Source organism: Zootoca vivipara, chromosome 11 (assembly GCF_963506605.1).
Source record: "Zootoca vivipara chromosome 11, rZooViv1.1, whole genome shotgun sequence".
NCBI classification, from domain to species: Eukaryota; Metazoa; Chordata; class Lepidosauria; order Squamata; family Lacertidae; genus Zootoca; species Zootoca vivipara.
This window is the reverse complement of record NC_083286.1, coordinates 46,457,262-46,469,986: the sequence shown is the minus strand read 5'-3', so window position 1 is coordinate 46,469,986 and position 12,725 is coordinate 46,457,262. Positions and strand designations below refer to the sequence as shown.

General features: G+C 43.5%; 1 protein-coding gene across 2 annotated transcripts in view; it reads left to right on the top strand.

The window, feature by feature from the left end:
• The window catches only part of EGFLAM (EGF like, fibronectin type III and laminin G domains), a 110,527-nt gene that overhangs the window by 31,113 nt on the left and 66,689 nt on the right, over positions 1-12,725 (top strand). For both annotated transcript variants that reach the window (XM_060280316.1, XM_035100773.2), the window contains 3 exons: positions 3,741-3,850; positions 7,839-7,922; positions 10,998-11,024. In XM_060280316.1, coding sequence (XP_060136299.1) covers positions 3,741-3,850; positions 7,839-7,922; positions 10,998-11,024 — 221 coding nt within the window. The remainder of the gene's footprint in view (positions 1-3,740; positions 3,851-7,838; positions 7,923-10,997; positions 11,025-12,725) is intronic.

Sequence of the window (12,725 nt, the reverse complement as noted above, 5' to 3'; positions counted from 1 at the left end):
CCTGTGACCTGCTGGTCACCTGTGGCGAGTAAGAATTGTGCCCTGGCAATCAGGCAGAGAACAGTTTGTGTATCGGAAAACAGCTATCAAATAATGGGGATTAGTTTGAGGTCTCATCAATTTACTTCATTGCTGAAGTTATTTTGATGAGAACTGTCCATGTGCTGGATAGATTCCCTGCCTTAAACCTTTTTTTAAATTACCGTATTAGCTGCTAAAATCGGACTAATCTGGCATAGCAGTAATTCCAGCAATCAAGGAGGGGGCAAAATGGTCAAATTGATAGATGAGGTTGACCACAGAAGCAGATCTAATCTCTTGCTGAACCAAGAGAAAATTGGACTAATTTATTTTATACCAGAAGCACACATTGGATTGGATACCTGTCCCCTGATCCCGCTTGTTATGTGAAGGGAAATAGGTATACACACACACATCTGTGCAGGGGTGGAAAGTCTGAATAGAGCCTACACAGGTAGACTAAGCTTCTGCAATCAGCCTGAAAGGTGAGGGTGGAACATCCATTAAAAAGCCACCCAGTTTTGCTCCAAGCATTTTGGATGCTATATGTGTAGACTGTATGCTCCATGCATAGGTACAATGGGGGGTATGCAGGTAGCACTGTGGTCTAAACCACTGAGCCTTTTGGACTTGCTGATCAAAAGGTTGGCGGTTCGAATCCCCGCAATGAAGTGAGCTCTCGTTGCTCTGTCCCAGCTCCTGCCAATCTAGCAGTTCGAAAGTGCACCAGTACGAGTAGATAAATAGGTACCACTGCGGTGGGAAGGTAAGCAGCATTTCCGTGTGCTCTGGCTTCTGTCATGGTATCTCGTTGCACCAGAAGCGGTTTAGTCATGCTGGCCACATGACTCGGAAAGCTGTCTGTGGACAAACACCAGCTCCCTCGGCCTGAAAGCGAGATGAGCGCTGCAACCCCATAGTTGCCTTTGACTGGACTTAACTACCCAGGGGTCCTTTATCTTTTTTTACCTATATCAAATGGGTGAGCAGGACAAGCATATTATTATTATTATATTAATGTATAGTGCTCTCTCTCTCTATATATATATATTTATATACACACAATAATCTTAATAATAAATGATATACAGTTTAATACCATGTACAATATGGATAGAGCACACATTATAAAAGCAGTTCAGATGAACCCTAACATCATAAAAAGATTCCAGTGTGGTGGGCAGGATCACCCAACCCAACCCATGATTATATAAAGATCAGAATCTCTCTTGATAATATAAATCTTTATGATTGATTTTTTAAAAAAGAATTAATATCTGTTCTCCTTTTACTTGCCTAATATAGACATGTGTGTTGACTAGCAATGGTTTTAATGGGCTACTAATGTTTGAGTGTTTTATTTCCAAGACAGGAAAATAAATACCGTAAATGTGGGAGTAGATGGAACTTGTGATATGAACAGCTTTAAGCTTTCTTCTAGCCGGAAAATAACTGGACAAGCTCTACTGATTCTTTACTAGCTGAGGACGTGTGTGTGTGTGTGTGTGTGTGTGTGTTGCCTAATCTCTCCCTCACCCCCAATATTCATTATTTCTTTGATGGTCTTGCCAAGGATAACCAGCAATTAACCAGGAAGGTCTGTTAGCTTCAGCAACAAAGGGGTCCTGTGATAAAAATCATAAAGGATCCATAGCAATGATGAAATGAGCATCCACGGCAAACCTGTGAAGAGTAACTTGAAACACTGGGCAAGCTGTTCCTATAATTGCAATTGATGTGGATCAGGGATAGCCAATCTGGTGCCCTCCAGATGTTAAGATTACAGCTCCCATAGCCACTGACCATTGGCTAAGTTGGCAGCGGCTGATGGGATCTGGAGTCCAACAAAATCTGAAGGGCACCATGTTGGTTAAGCCTGATGTAGAGGGTAGAGTGGCTACATTCTGGAAACCTGATGGGATATGTGGATGTCTGAGTTTGAACAATCTATCTCTCTTCCCAGGGATTTGTAGCTCTGTGAAAGAAATAGGAGCCTCCTAACATCTCTCAGTATCCTTGACAAACTGCAGCTTGGAGGAAGCCGTGGCTGTTTAAAGTGGTATCATAGGGCTTTAAATGTATGGTGTGAACGTGGCCTTTGGCTGTGTACAGATTCCCGGCTTGAAACACAGTGAGGTCGCTTTTTCACACGGCATTTCAAGTTGAATTTGCTTGTCACTGTGTGCATCAGAGTGGTATTCAGTGGAGCCTGAATGAGGATATCGTGCTCAAGTTGGGATTGCAGCTGACTTGGGGTGGGGGGTGGGGAACTGCATCAAAACGCAGCATTTTGCCAGAGACTACAGGATAGCTCTGTGTCCCTGGGTAACGCCATGTGTTCGCAGATTCAAAAACAAACAGTGGGAGCGGAGGACTGGAGCCAGAGTAACGGGTAATGTGTACACAGCTTTGGGATTACTAGGAAAGTGGCAATTCTGCGCCATATGGTTCTAAAACAAGAACTGAGCATTTTAGAATTCTAAGTACAGTACAGTTAGCAGAATAATTCAAATATGGCTCGGGGATATTGGATGGATTCGGTTCATATGATCACTTTGCATCCACTGTGAGATGACTATTATTCGATCAAATCTCAAAACCTCATGTAAGCTAAATAGATATCACAGCAAGTCCGTTATGTCTTCATGCTTCTGTGCGTAAGAAAAGGTAATACCCACTGAGTGAGTCCAATATGGTCCTTAGGCAAGGACGATTATTAAATGTAGGGGCCAGATTGAGACTACCAGCCCAGCTGTCCTAGATGCATGTTTCTGCTCTGCTTGTCTTTTTCCATTGACATGTCTCACATGGTGGTTTGGGGTGTGCACGAAAATAAAACCCAATTCAGGTTGTTGTCTATTGCACCCCTTGGTGCAATACTTCCAGTGTAAAGAAGCACTACCACTGTGCAAGTCTAGGAACACAGGAAGCAGGCTTATGCTGAGTCTCAGGCTATTGGTCCATCTAGTTCAGTATTGTCTACCTGGAGTGGCAGTGTCTCTCTGGAGTTTTAAGACAGGACATTCCCAGCCCCTTCCTGGAGATGCTTTGGGTTGAACCTGGGACCTTCTATATGCAGAGCAGATGCTCTACCACCAAGCTTTGACCTAGTTAGTGCTCTATCCCCAGCTACTGCTCTATCCCTGAGCTACAGTCCAGTCTATCCCATTGATTTTAGTGGTCCTCCAAGGTAGGTTTAAGGATGCAGCCTGCCGTATCTGCAGCTCCACCGCTTGAAACATGAAGGATGGAGTGGGGTGGTTCTTGGGTTTTTTTTTGGCTACAGTAGCTCTCAGACTGGTGCAACAACAGGCCTAGATGAGGCTCCTTGCTCACATTTGCCAGAATCCAGCAACTTTAACCTCTCACAACACCCCCCAAATGCCCCATTTGGGTGGTTTACTCTAGATTTCACCCATCCACAGTTTGGGCAGGTGCCTCAAGGAGTTCCAGGGTGGCAAAGACCTTACACTAGCTAGGCTGGATGGAGCAGCGTTGCCACCTTGTCGAAATGCCCCCCAGTACAGCAGTTCTGGGGTCTGGGTTGCTTTGCCCGCATTTTTTTTAAAAAAAAGTTGCAGGAGGGCTTTCCTAAAAATAGAGAATATTCAGCTGTTCTCTCTCTCTGCCCCCCCCCCCGGTGCACTTTTTGTCCTCAGTATACAAATAATATTTTTATATCCTGCAGCTTCTTGTGCTTTGCCATTTCTTTGCCACAGATAGGCTGGGGCCACCTCTGGATATAACCCTGGATTCACTGAACTGCACAGCGTTTAGTATACAGTGGAGGATGCCTCGGCAGCATGCAAGTTCCATCACCGGTTATACTGTGAGTACCTTTCTATTTTGGCCATGCAAGAAGGTATTCCTATGTCCAATGTCTCCAGGGCCGGATTTAGGTTTGATGAGGCCCTAAGCTACTGAAGGGAATGGGGCCCTTTATATGTCCAGCTGTCCTTTGTCAACAACAAATTGTCACTGTTTTTTGTGTTGAATATATGCTATATGGTAATTTATGGACCTAATAGGTATCTAAAGCCATTTGCACATAGCAAAATATGTACATCATAGGAGCCTACACAACACAAAACACTGTTGCTGTATGTAGGTTTTATTTTATTTGTTTTTATCTTATATTTTGGAAATGTACATTCAGTTTTTTTGCCCTTTAAATTTTTTGGGGGCCCCCAAGAGAGTGGGGCGCTAAGCTATAGCTTGTTTAGCTTATATGTAAATGCAGCACTGAGCGTCTCAATAGCTTGTGGTGTCATGTTTATGTGAATACAAAATTCTAAATACTAGTGATACACATTCAGGGAGGAATTCAGAGCCATGCTCTTGTGATCATTCTTTTGGCACAGGTTGCACATACCTTGAACCCTGAGCTTATTGTGGATGTGCATCCAGCTTCTTTTAGATGAATGAGCCCAGGAGCAACCCCTTCTTCCTCTTTCCAGTAAAATCTGGCTGTGCCGAGTTCTGATTGGCTGGACCTTGTAACCAATGAGAAAACCTCTTCTGTGCAGACTACAAATTGGCTGGCACTCAGAGGAATCACAAAGCTCCTTTCCTCACCAGAGCAATGTTTCCAGTTTGGCCAGTGATCAAGGACAGTAGGAACTGTATTCCAACAACATCTGGAAGGCTGCAGGCTCTCCACCCCTGATTTAAACTATAAAAGGAAAAAGAGTCTTGTTCCTTGCAGAATTTGGTGCTCCAATTGAAGAACTGACTCCGTGCATACTTTTAAATAATTACGATATTATGGGCATGATGTTATTCCTAAAGCGCTCTCCAATAAATAAGAAACAAGACAAACCCTGCCCTCCAGGTTTGCAGTAAACATATGGACACACAGGCAAGGTCATGCCACCTCCAGTTCTGCCTAAAGATCCTGTCCCTTTAAAATCTGTACGGCGAAGAAAAAGCCCGGCAGGTCTGAGTTTCTTTGCTGCTGTATATGCAGCCCGAAGACTTTGGTGGTCCAGCTGTCCAAACTCTCCTGTGCATGTTTAAGCTGGGTTGGATTTCAAGCAGATGGGATGTAGCAGACAGCAGGCAGCATTAATCTGAAAATCTAAGGGCAGGGGAATCCAAAACTACCATGCGTTTTGCCTTTCAAAGGATTATGGTGCAGTAGTCTAGGAAAGGGTGTGAGAACCCTGATCTTGTTTTGTTAAGTATGGTTTGGTTTCCTGTTCGCTTTCATATTTTATCTGTCTGATAGTTCTTACAGAGCCAGGCAACCATACACCTCGGTATCTTTAGGCTTAGGCATCCCCCTTTCCCCTCTGACCCTTTCAAAACTAGCATCTCCCCTATATTTTGATGAAATGAGAGAGTTAACCCTTCCCTCTCCCAACTGCAGATTTTCCTCTGGAAAGGGCCCTCCAGGATCACAGTTTGGCTTGAAACAATGTTGCTGTGATATAAACTCAAATCAGTGCTACTTTTCTAGAGAAAAAAGGTGTTGAAGCTAACCATGAACTCCTTGCCTGCTCTAGAATACCCACACGAGACGTAGCCGGCTGTACTCTTGCATAAATAAAGTACATTATTCACTGTATCATATTATAGATTTCAACAGAAATAAGTCATAATTCAACGGAAAAAGCAGAAGAGTCAGTAGATCAGTTCACAGTCTAATCAGTTCATGGATCAGGTCCAAACATGTGCTAGTGTCTATTCTACCTGCATCCGTTCATCAGGTCCACGCAATCCACATGAAGAGTTATTATTGCTCCAAAGAATCCTTTCACAAAGACTAAGATAAAGATTATTAATAATAATAATAATAATAATTTATTATTTATACCCCGCCCATCTGGCCGGGTTCCCCCAGCCACTCTGGGTGGCTTCCAACAAAATATAAAAATACAGAAATCCATCAAACATTTTCGGAATATTAACCTTGTTTCGCCATCCTGGGCTTCATCAGTAGTACAAGTCCATATGTGATGTACCAAGATAGTGGATCTATGGCATGGTAGTAGCAGCTCTCTTAGAAAGGCAGTGGTGCCCACCTGAGAGGTGTCGGAGCTGAGCTCCTGTGAGCTCCGGCTGAAAAAAAGCCCTTGCCCAAATCCTACCAACAACCGTATCTTTCAGGTAGAATGACCATGCACCAAACAGGACTAGACCTCTGTAACTTTAACACTGGAGAAGAAGCAGCAATGTTAGGTAGCACATCTTTTCTCATTTGCATAGGACGAGAGGCGCTTGCTACAATTTCAGCTTCTATGCAACCATCCAAGCTAAAGGAAGTCCTCTTTTTCTTTTTTCTTTTGCACTTGGGGAGAGGGGGGCATTCCTTGGCTTGCGGTCCACATTCCCTCTTGACCAAGCCCCTCCAGTGGAGGGCGTGGTCAAGACAAATGTGCCCATCACCACATACACGCATAGTCACTTACTACAGCACCCACAAATATGCATACATATTCCCAAAGACAAAAAGAACATATTCCTCTACAGGACAGTAGCGGCGAGACTAGTAGTGGGGGAAAAATGGGAAAACAGGAAAAACACCAGAAGTATCAGAATGGAGAACCAAGATTTGTGAATTTATGGCAATGGCAAAATTAACGGCTTCAATTAGAGGCAGCTCCAAGCAAAAAGTTACGGGAGAGTGGGAGTGTGTAGAGACATATATGGAAAAATATGGAAATGGAAATACATTTTGATATAAACATAAGAGGAAATACTCGCAAGGATACAAGATAATAGTACAAAGGATAGAATCATTAAGTACAAACAATTGTTAACACAACAAGAAACAATAATATAAATGCCAATAAGATCGCACATGGGTGAGGGGAAGTTTGGAGGGAGGGAAGTAGAAGGTGGTATCTGAAGAATTATTAAGAACCTTTAAGAATGTGATATAAAAGCAAAATGATATATGTAATTGGAAACATGTTGATTGATTGTGGCTGCAAGCTTTTTATTTTCAAATAAAAATGAAGAAAAAGAAGGAAAAAGCTCAAAAAATATTTAAAAATATGCATACATGCATTTGCTGGAAGTGAGTGATTTTTATGGAGATTGCAGCTGGGGTTAACCCACTCCACTCCTCCACTGCACTCGCACCAATAATAGTAAGGTAAAGGTAAAGGGACCCCTGACCATTAGGTCCAGTCGCAGACCACTCTGGGTTGCGGCGCTCATCTTGCTTTACTGGCCGAGGGAGCCGGCGTTTGTCCACAGACAGCTTCCGGGTCATGTGGCCAACATGACTAAGCTGCTTCTGGCAAACCAGAGCAGCGCCCGGAAATGCCATTTACCTTCCCGCTGTAGCAGTACCTATTAATCTACTTGCACTTTGATGTGCTTTCGAACTGCAAGGTTGGCATCCCACCCCAACTGGACATGTGTGTGTGTGTGGGGGGGTACTCCTATCAGAGCCAATCAAAGACTCCTTTCAAGCCTAATCGCCTTGGGGGTAAAAGCTGAGTAGGGGAGGAATGGCCCCGGAAATGGACCTACAGAACAGAATTAGGCTGGGGGGGGGGGGAGAGACCTCTTGGCTACATTTTCAATTTGAAGTGGGACAGGAGCAGAGAGAGGAGGGGATGCTACTGAGTGCACAGTGAGATAGGGGCCACATCCAGCCATTCTATGCCCCTAAGTGGTTATAGGATTGCAGCCTAAATGTGTTTGGAAGGTTTGTGTCTGCATGTTATGTGCACATGTCGATGCCTGCTGGAGTGTGGATCATTTCGGTTGCTGCCACTGTGAACGTCGATATTGCTTATACTCGCAATGTGTCATTTCACTGTCATTCTTATTAGTTTACCTAACCTAACCAATGTATTTTAAAGGTCTATTACACCGAGTTCAAGGCAGATAAACCAATTAAACAGAAGTCCCATGATGTGCCTCTTAGCCTGGACATGCTCAGTATGGTGAGTATTTGATATTAAGCATATGCGAATGCTTGGGGGTTCTTGTAGGTCAGTTTATCTGATCAATGGAATTTTATCAACACATGGGCTCTACTTAGATCAATAAAGCCTGGAGCAGTGTCTCTCAAACTTGGGTCCCCAGCAGTTGCTGGACTACAACAGCCATCGTCCCTAGCCAGCAGGACCAGTAGTGAGGGATGATGGGAGTTGTAGTCCAAAACATCTGGAACAACACCACTTTGTTCCCGTAGACTTGAGTATCATGGCTAAATGACAGCTTTCCATTTGCTCCGGAAGGTCAGTCCATGGCCTGGCTCACCCATCACATTAAACCATAGTTTAAAATAAACTGTGTGGCATGCTAGTGCACCCCCCCCCCGAAAGGTTCCTGCTCCTCCACTCCTGCTGCTACTGCTCCACAAGGAAACAAGCCAATGTTTGGCCCTGCTGTGATATCAAAAACCTCCGGAGGAAGAGAGGGGAACCTGCCCTGTTGTATATCGGGGCTGGGGCTGGGTGGAGAAAGTCTCCTCCTTTAAATTCCTGGGAGTTTACCTTAGTGAGGACCTCACTTGGAAAATCAACATAACTCAGGTGGTCAGAAAGGCCCAACAGAGACTCCATTTCCTCAGGGTCTTGCGAAAGAATGATGTTAAACAACAACTGATGAACTCCTTTTACTGGTCCACAATAGAAAGTGTCCTTTCATAGTGTATCACGGTGTGGTATGCTGGCCTGATAGGCACGGACAGAAAGTTTCTACAGAGGGTGATGAATACAGTGCTTGATATCATGGGCTGTCCCTTGAGTCTGCTAGATGACATCGCAAGGGATCGTTGCCTTAGGAGAGCGAGAAAAATTCCCAGGTATGACTCACACCCCGGCCATCACCTCTTTAATCTTCTACCCTCGGGCAGGAGATATAGAAGTATAATAAGCCATACCAACAGGCTAAAAAATAGCTTCTAGCCGTGGGCTGTTAGGCTGTTGAACGAAAAATAACATAGCGAAATTGACTTGCGAGGTGGTGTGTTGTTTGATAAGTGTTTGGGGGAGGGGGGGAGGCTCGTTTAATTTCATTGTACACAGGTTGTATAATGACAATAGAGGTATTATTATTATTATTATTATTATTATTATTATTATTATTATTTATTAGGTCCTGGTTTGTTTCTCTCCAAACAAACCAAGAGTGGTGACCAAGGTTTCTTCTTGGCTTAGTCCTCTTGCTTTTTTCAGGGAAACGAAACCACAAGCCCAGGTATTTCACAGCAAGAGAGATGTCTCTGTGAAAACTTTTAAACAGCATACACAAGCACTCCACTTGTTCACTTAAACCATGGTTTAATGTGCCAGGTAAAGTGGGTTTGTTTGCCACTCTAGCCTGTTTCCGTCTCTGTGACAGTACCTGCAAAGTTAGGGTGGCCAGGTGCAAAACAGGGTGCCTGCATCTTTTAATAGATGTGCAAAACAGCATATTCTAGCTCTCATGACAAGCAATACTTGCTGAATTTCCCTTTCGAGGGAACAACTCTCGAAGGTACTGGTGTCTTGTCCTCTTTTGCACCCTATTCAAGGTAGAGTTTCCATCTGCATCTACTCCAGTCTTATGGCATTTGTTGTTGCATAATATGCAGAAATCCAGCAGGTTTCTCTCTCTGCATCCCTCTCTGTTTTGGGAGGAGCTGCATCGATTGCATCTCTCGGTGCCATACAACTGTTAAAAAGTCCCAGCAGCCTCTCTGAAAACAGACTTGGCGTTACTAGGCCTAGTTGTGTGTTCTGTAAGAAAACCAACGTCTGACTTTACTATTATCTTCCATTCCCCCCTATTTTCTAAAAAAATATAGTTTCAGAAATTGTAATCCAGGGAACATGGCTGTCTAAATTAAAAACATGTGGTAGCCTTGTTACAAATTGACTTTAAGTATGGCATTTTAATTAAGGAGACATCTGCATGCGTGTGGAAAAATATACAAGTAAGTGAACAGCTCTGTTGGTCCTTCCCAGTGAACTGTGCCATGTGGGACCGATCAGAGCTCTTCCATGCACAAATGTCTGGCTAGGGTGTGTGCTCAGGCCCATTTTTATGCAGCAGGAATGAAACGGTAAGTGGGTGAACAAAAGCAAGCTATAAACTGCAATCCTGCTTGCTTTGTGTGCTAATAGGACTTGATCCTTGTGGGTGGAAATTTAAAATAGCAGGCACCGATGCTCCTGTTTGCTAGTGTATAATCCCTGGCTTAGAAGTTTATTATTTGAAGAGAAATTCTCACTCCCCCAAGAGGTAGTGATGCCTTTAAAAGAGGATTAGACAAATTCATTCAGGGTAAGTTTGTGTTCTGCATCGGCTGTCCCCGAATACCAGTTGCTGAGAACCACAAGTGAGAAGAGTGTTGTTGCAGTTGGGTATTGCTTTGGGGCTTCCCATAGGCATCTAGCTGGCCGCAATGAGAACAGTATTCTGGGCTAGATCCCTTATTCTTAGAGATGCCAAGCCTTGCATGAGCATGTGTTGCAAAATGGCAAGTGATGGAAATACATTAGGGAAGACCAGGGCCCAAATTTCTGCATTTCCGCCTCTTGGCACCTTCTTTACTTTCCATCGTGTTTGCTTGTGTCTTTTTCAGCATCCTGCTCCCTTCTCAGGGTCCCAGTTCAGAAGGAAAGGGGGTTTGCATCAGTCTTGTCTGCTGCCTCCTCTTGCTCTTGTGCATTCACTATGCAAAAATCAGTGGCTGACACTTCAGTGGCGTGGAGTTAAATATTGCCACTTGCCAGGGAATTTGGTTCAGCTCACATTTAAAAGTGAGCTTATCTAATATTCACTTTCAGGAACCTTCAGTGTTCATTCTTTTCCAACTTTTACGATGCAGTGCTCCAGCCAAGTAACGTGTACAAAAATAATTGCATATGTTTTTTGAAAATAGCATACAGTATATACCGGTAACATGTATTACATTAGGGAATATTGCTTTGGAAAAACGTGCGTATTGCAGCCCATATGTTTAATCCGATATGTTTATTTAATTATGGTGCTTCATTAAGAAGTTCTTTTCCTTTTCCTTCTACCAGGGTCAAATGGATGGGCAAGCCATTTTTGTAAGTATTATATTTCTGGAGTTTTTTTAAAAAAAGACACACAAACTCACTGGTGCATAAACTCAGTGCAGTTCCCTTGTGCAAGACTTTCCAGGGGCTGCAAGCTAGAATTAATAGTGTAAATGACAAGCTATCCCGCTCAAAGCCTGTTTTCTACATAGCAATTAATGCTGCTGGAGCCATTTAGTTACGGGACTAAAATGTCATAGTGCAGGTATTAAAACACCAAAGCTGCTGTCGGTGCTCCTGTGAGTGTTTGGGAAGACCGCTCCCCCCTGCAACCCAATTCCATTGGGCCCAAGAGGTGGGGCCCACACTCTCACATACTCTGAGCAGCTCTCTGCAGCAAGTGGCAAAAATGGTTTTAAATGTTTTAAGTGTTCTTAATCTGCTGCACCTCTAATGGTGGTTTTTTAAAAATAATATAATATTATATTATTTTATTATTTTCTTTCTGTTTGGGGTGGGACAAATGTTTAGTCGGGGAGGGGAGTAGTTTAATTTTAGCATAATTGTTTCATGCTTTGTTTTTACTTTTCATTATTTTGTTATTGCATAGTTTGTATTTTGCTTTTTAAGGGGAAAGGGTCAGGGCTGCCAGGACTCCCAGGACTAATGCATTTCTGGGCAAGGTGGCCAATTTCCACTTACCTTTTCCAAACCCAGGCACAGCATTTATGCCCAGTATTCTCCAGCTCTGGTAAATGACTAGCAGGCAAAATAGAACGCCTCTGTTATTCTTCCTTCTTCCTCCCTCGAGAGAGATGGGTGGTTGTTGCTGGTGAAAAAAACAAGTGATCTTTCAGTAGCCAGAACATGTGTGCCTGAGAGCTTGGACTCTGGAGTCCGAATCCCGACTTTAGTAGAGAAAGCCCTTTTCTTTTCTCTCCACCCCTCATTGACCAGGAAGAAGCCATGGCAAGGTCTTCGTGTGAATCTTTCTGACAAATGCAAAGAGAGGGAGTTAAAAGAAGGGGGTGGGGAGAAGAACACAATGAGATTTGGCAGACAAATCATTAGTTTTCTGCACCTGGAAATACAATTTCAAGCTGTTCTGAAGTTTTCTGTAATTTTCCATGTAGTGTGAGTAAGGTTTTAAGTATCTGCAAATGAGGGGTAGGGAAGGAAGAGCACTGGAAAAGTTTGCAGAAATGATTCTGACGTGTCATAACTGAATTTTCCAAGTGCTTTTACTTCAAGTCATTTGGGCCATCCATATGCATCCATTAGACTAGTCCTAGACTGTGATTTACCACTGACAGATCCTGGGGCACAGGGACTCTCCCTGGCAAGTAGGGGTAGTCGGAGCATATGACATTCGCCTCAGTTTTAGCAGTGCTGAGCTCTGTTATCAAAAGGACAGACTAAAACATACAACTTGGTTCTGTTTGGTAAAAATGTCAGCACATCTGTTTCCATTGTGTCCTTGTGGGCGTCAGCGAGGTTAGAATTTCTCTCTGCACTGCTGTGGGTTTAAAATTAAACTAGATCGTGCACTTAGTTGCCTTTGATGCTGTAGGAGGATGTGGCGTAACTTTGCTTTCGACAGCAAACCTCTGTCAGCGGCAAATTTACTTCCAGCACAGACGTCTGCACTGTGCTGAGAGATGGGTGTAGGTCAAACAGATAGGACTCCCTCAGGAGAGCTTTTCAGGGGAAATGCTTGGCCGTACTTGTAGTTGTTTACATGCTCAAAAAAGA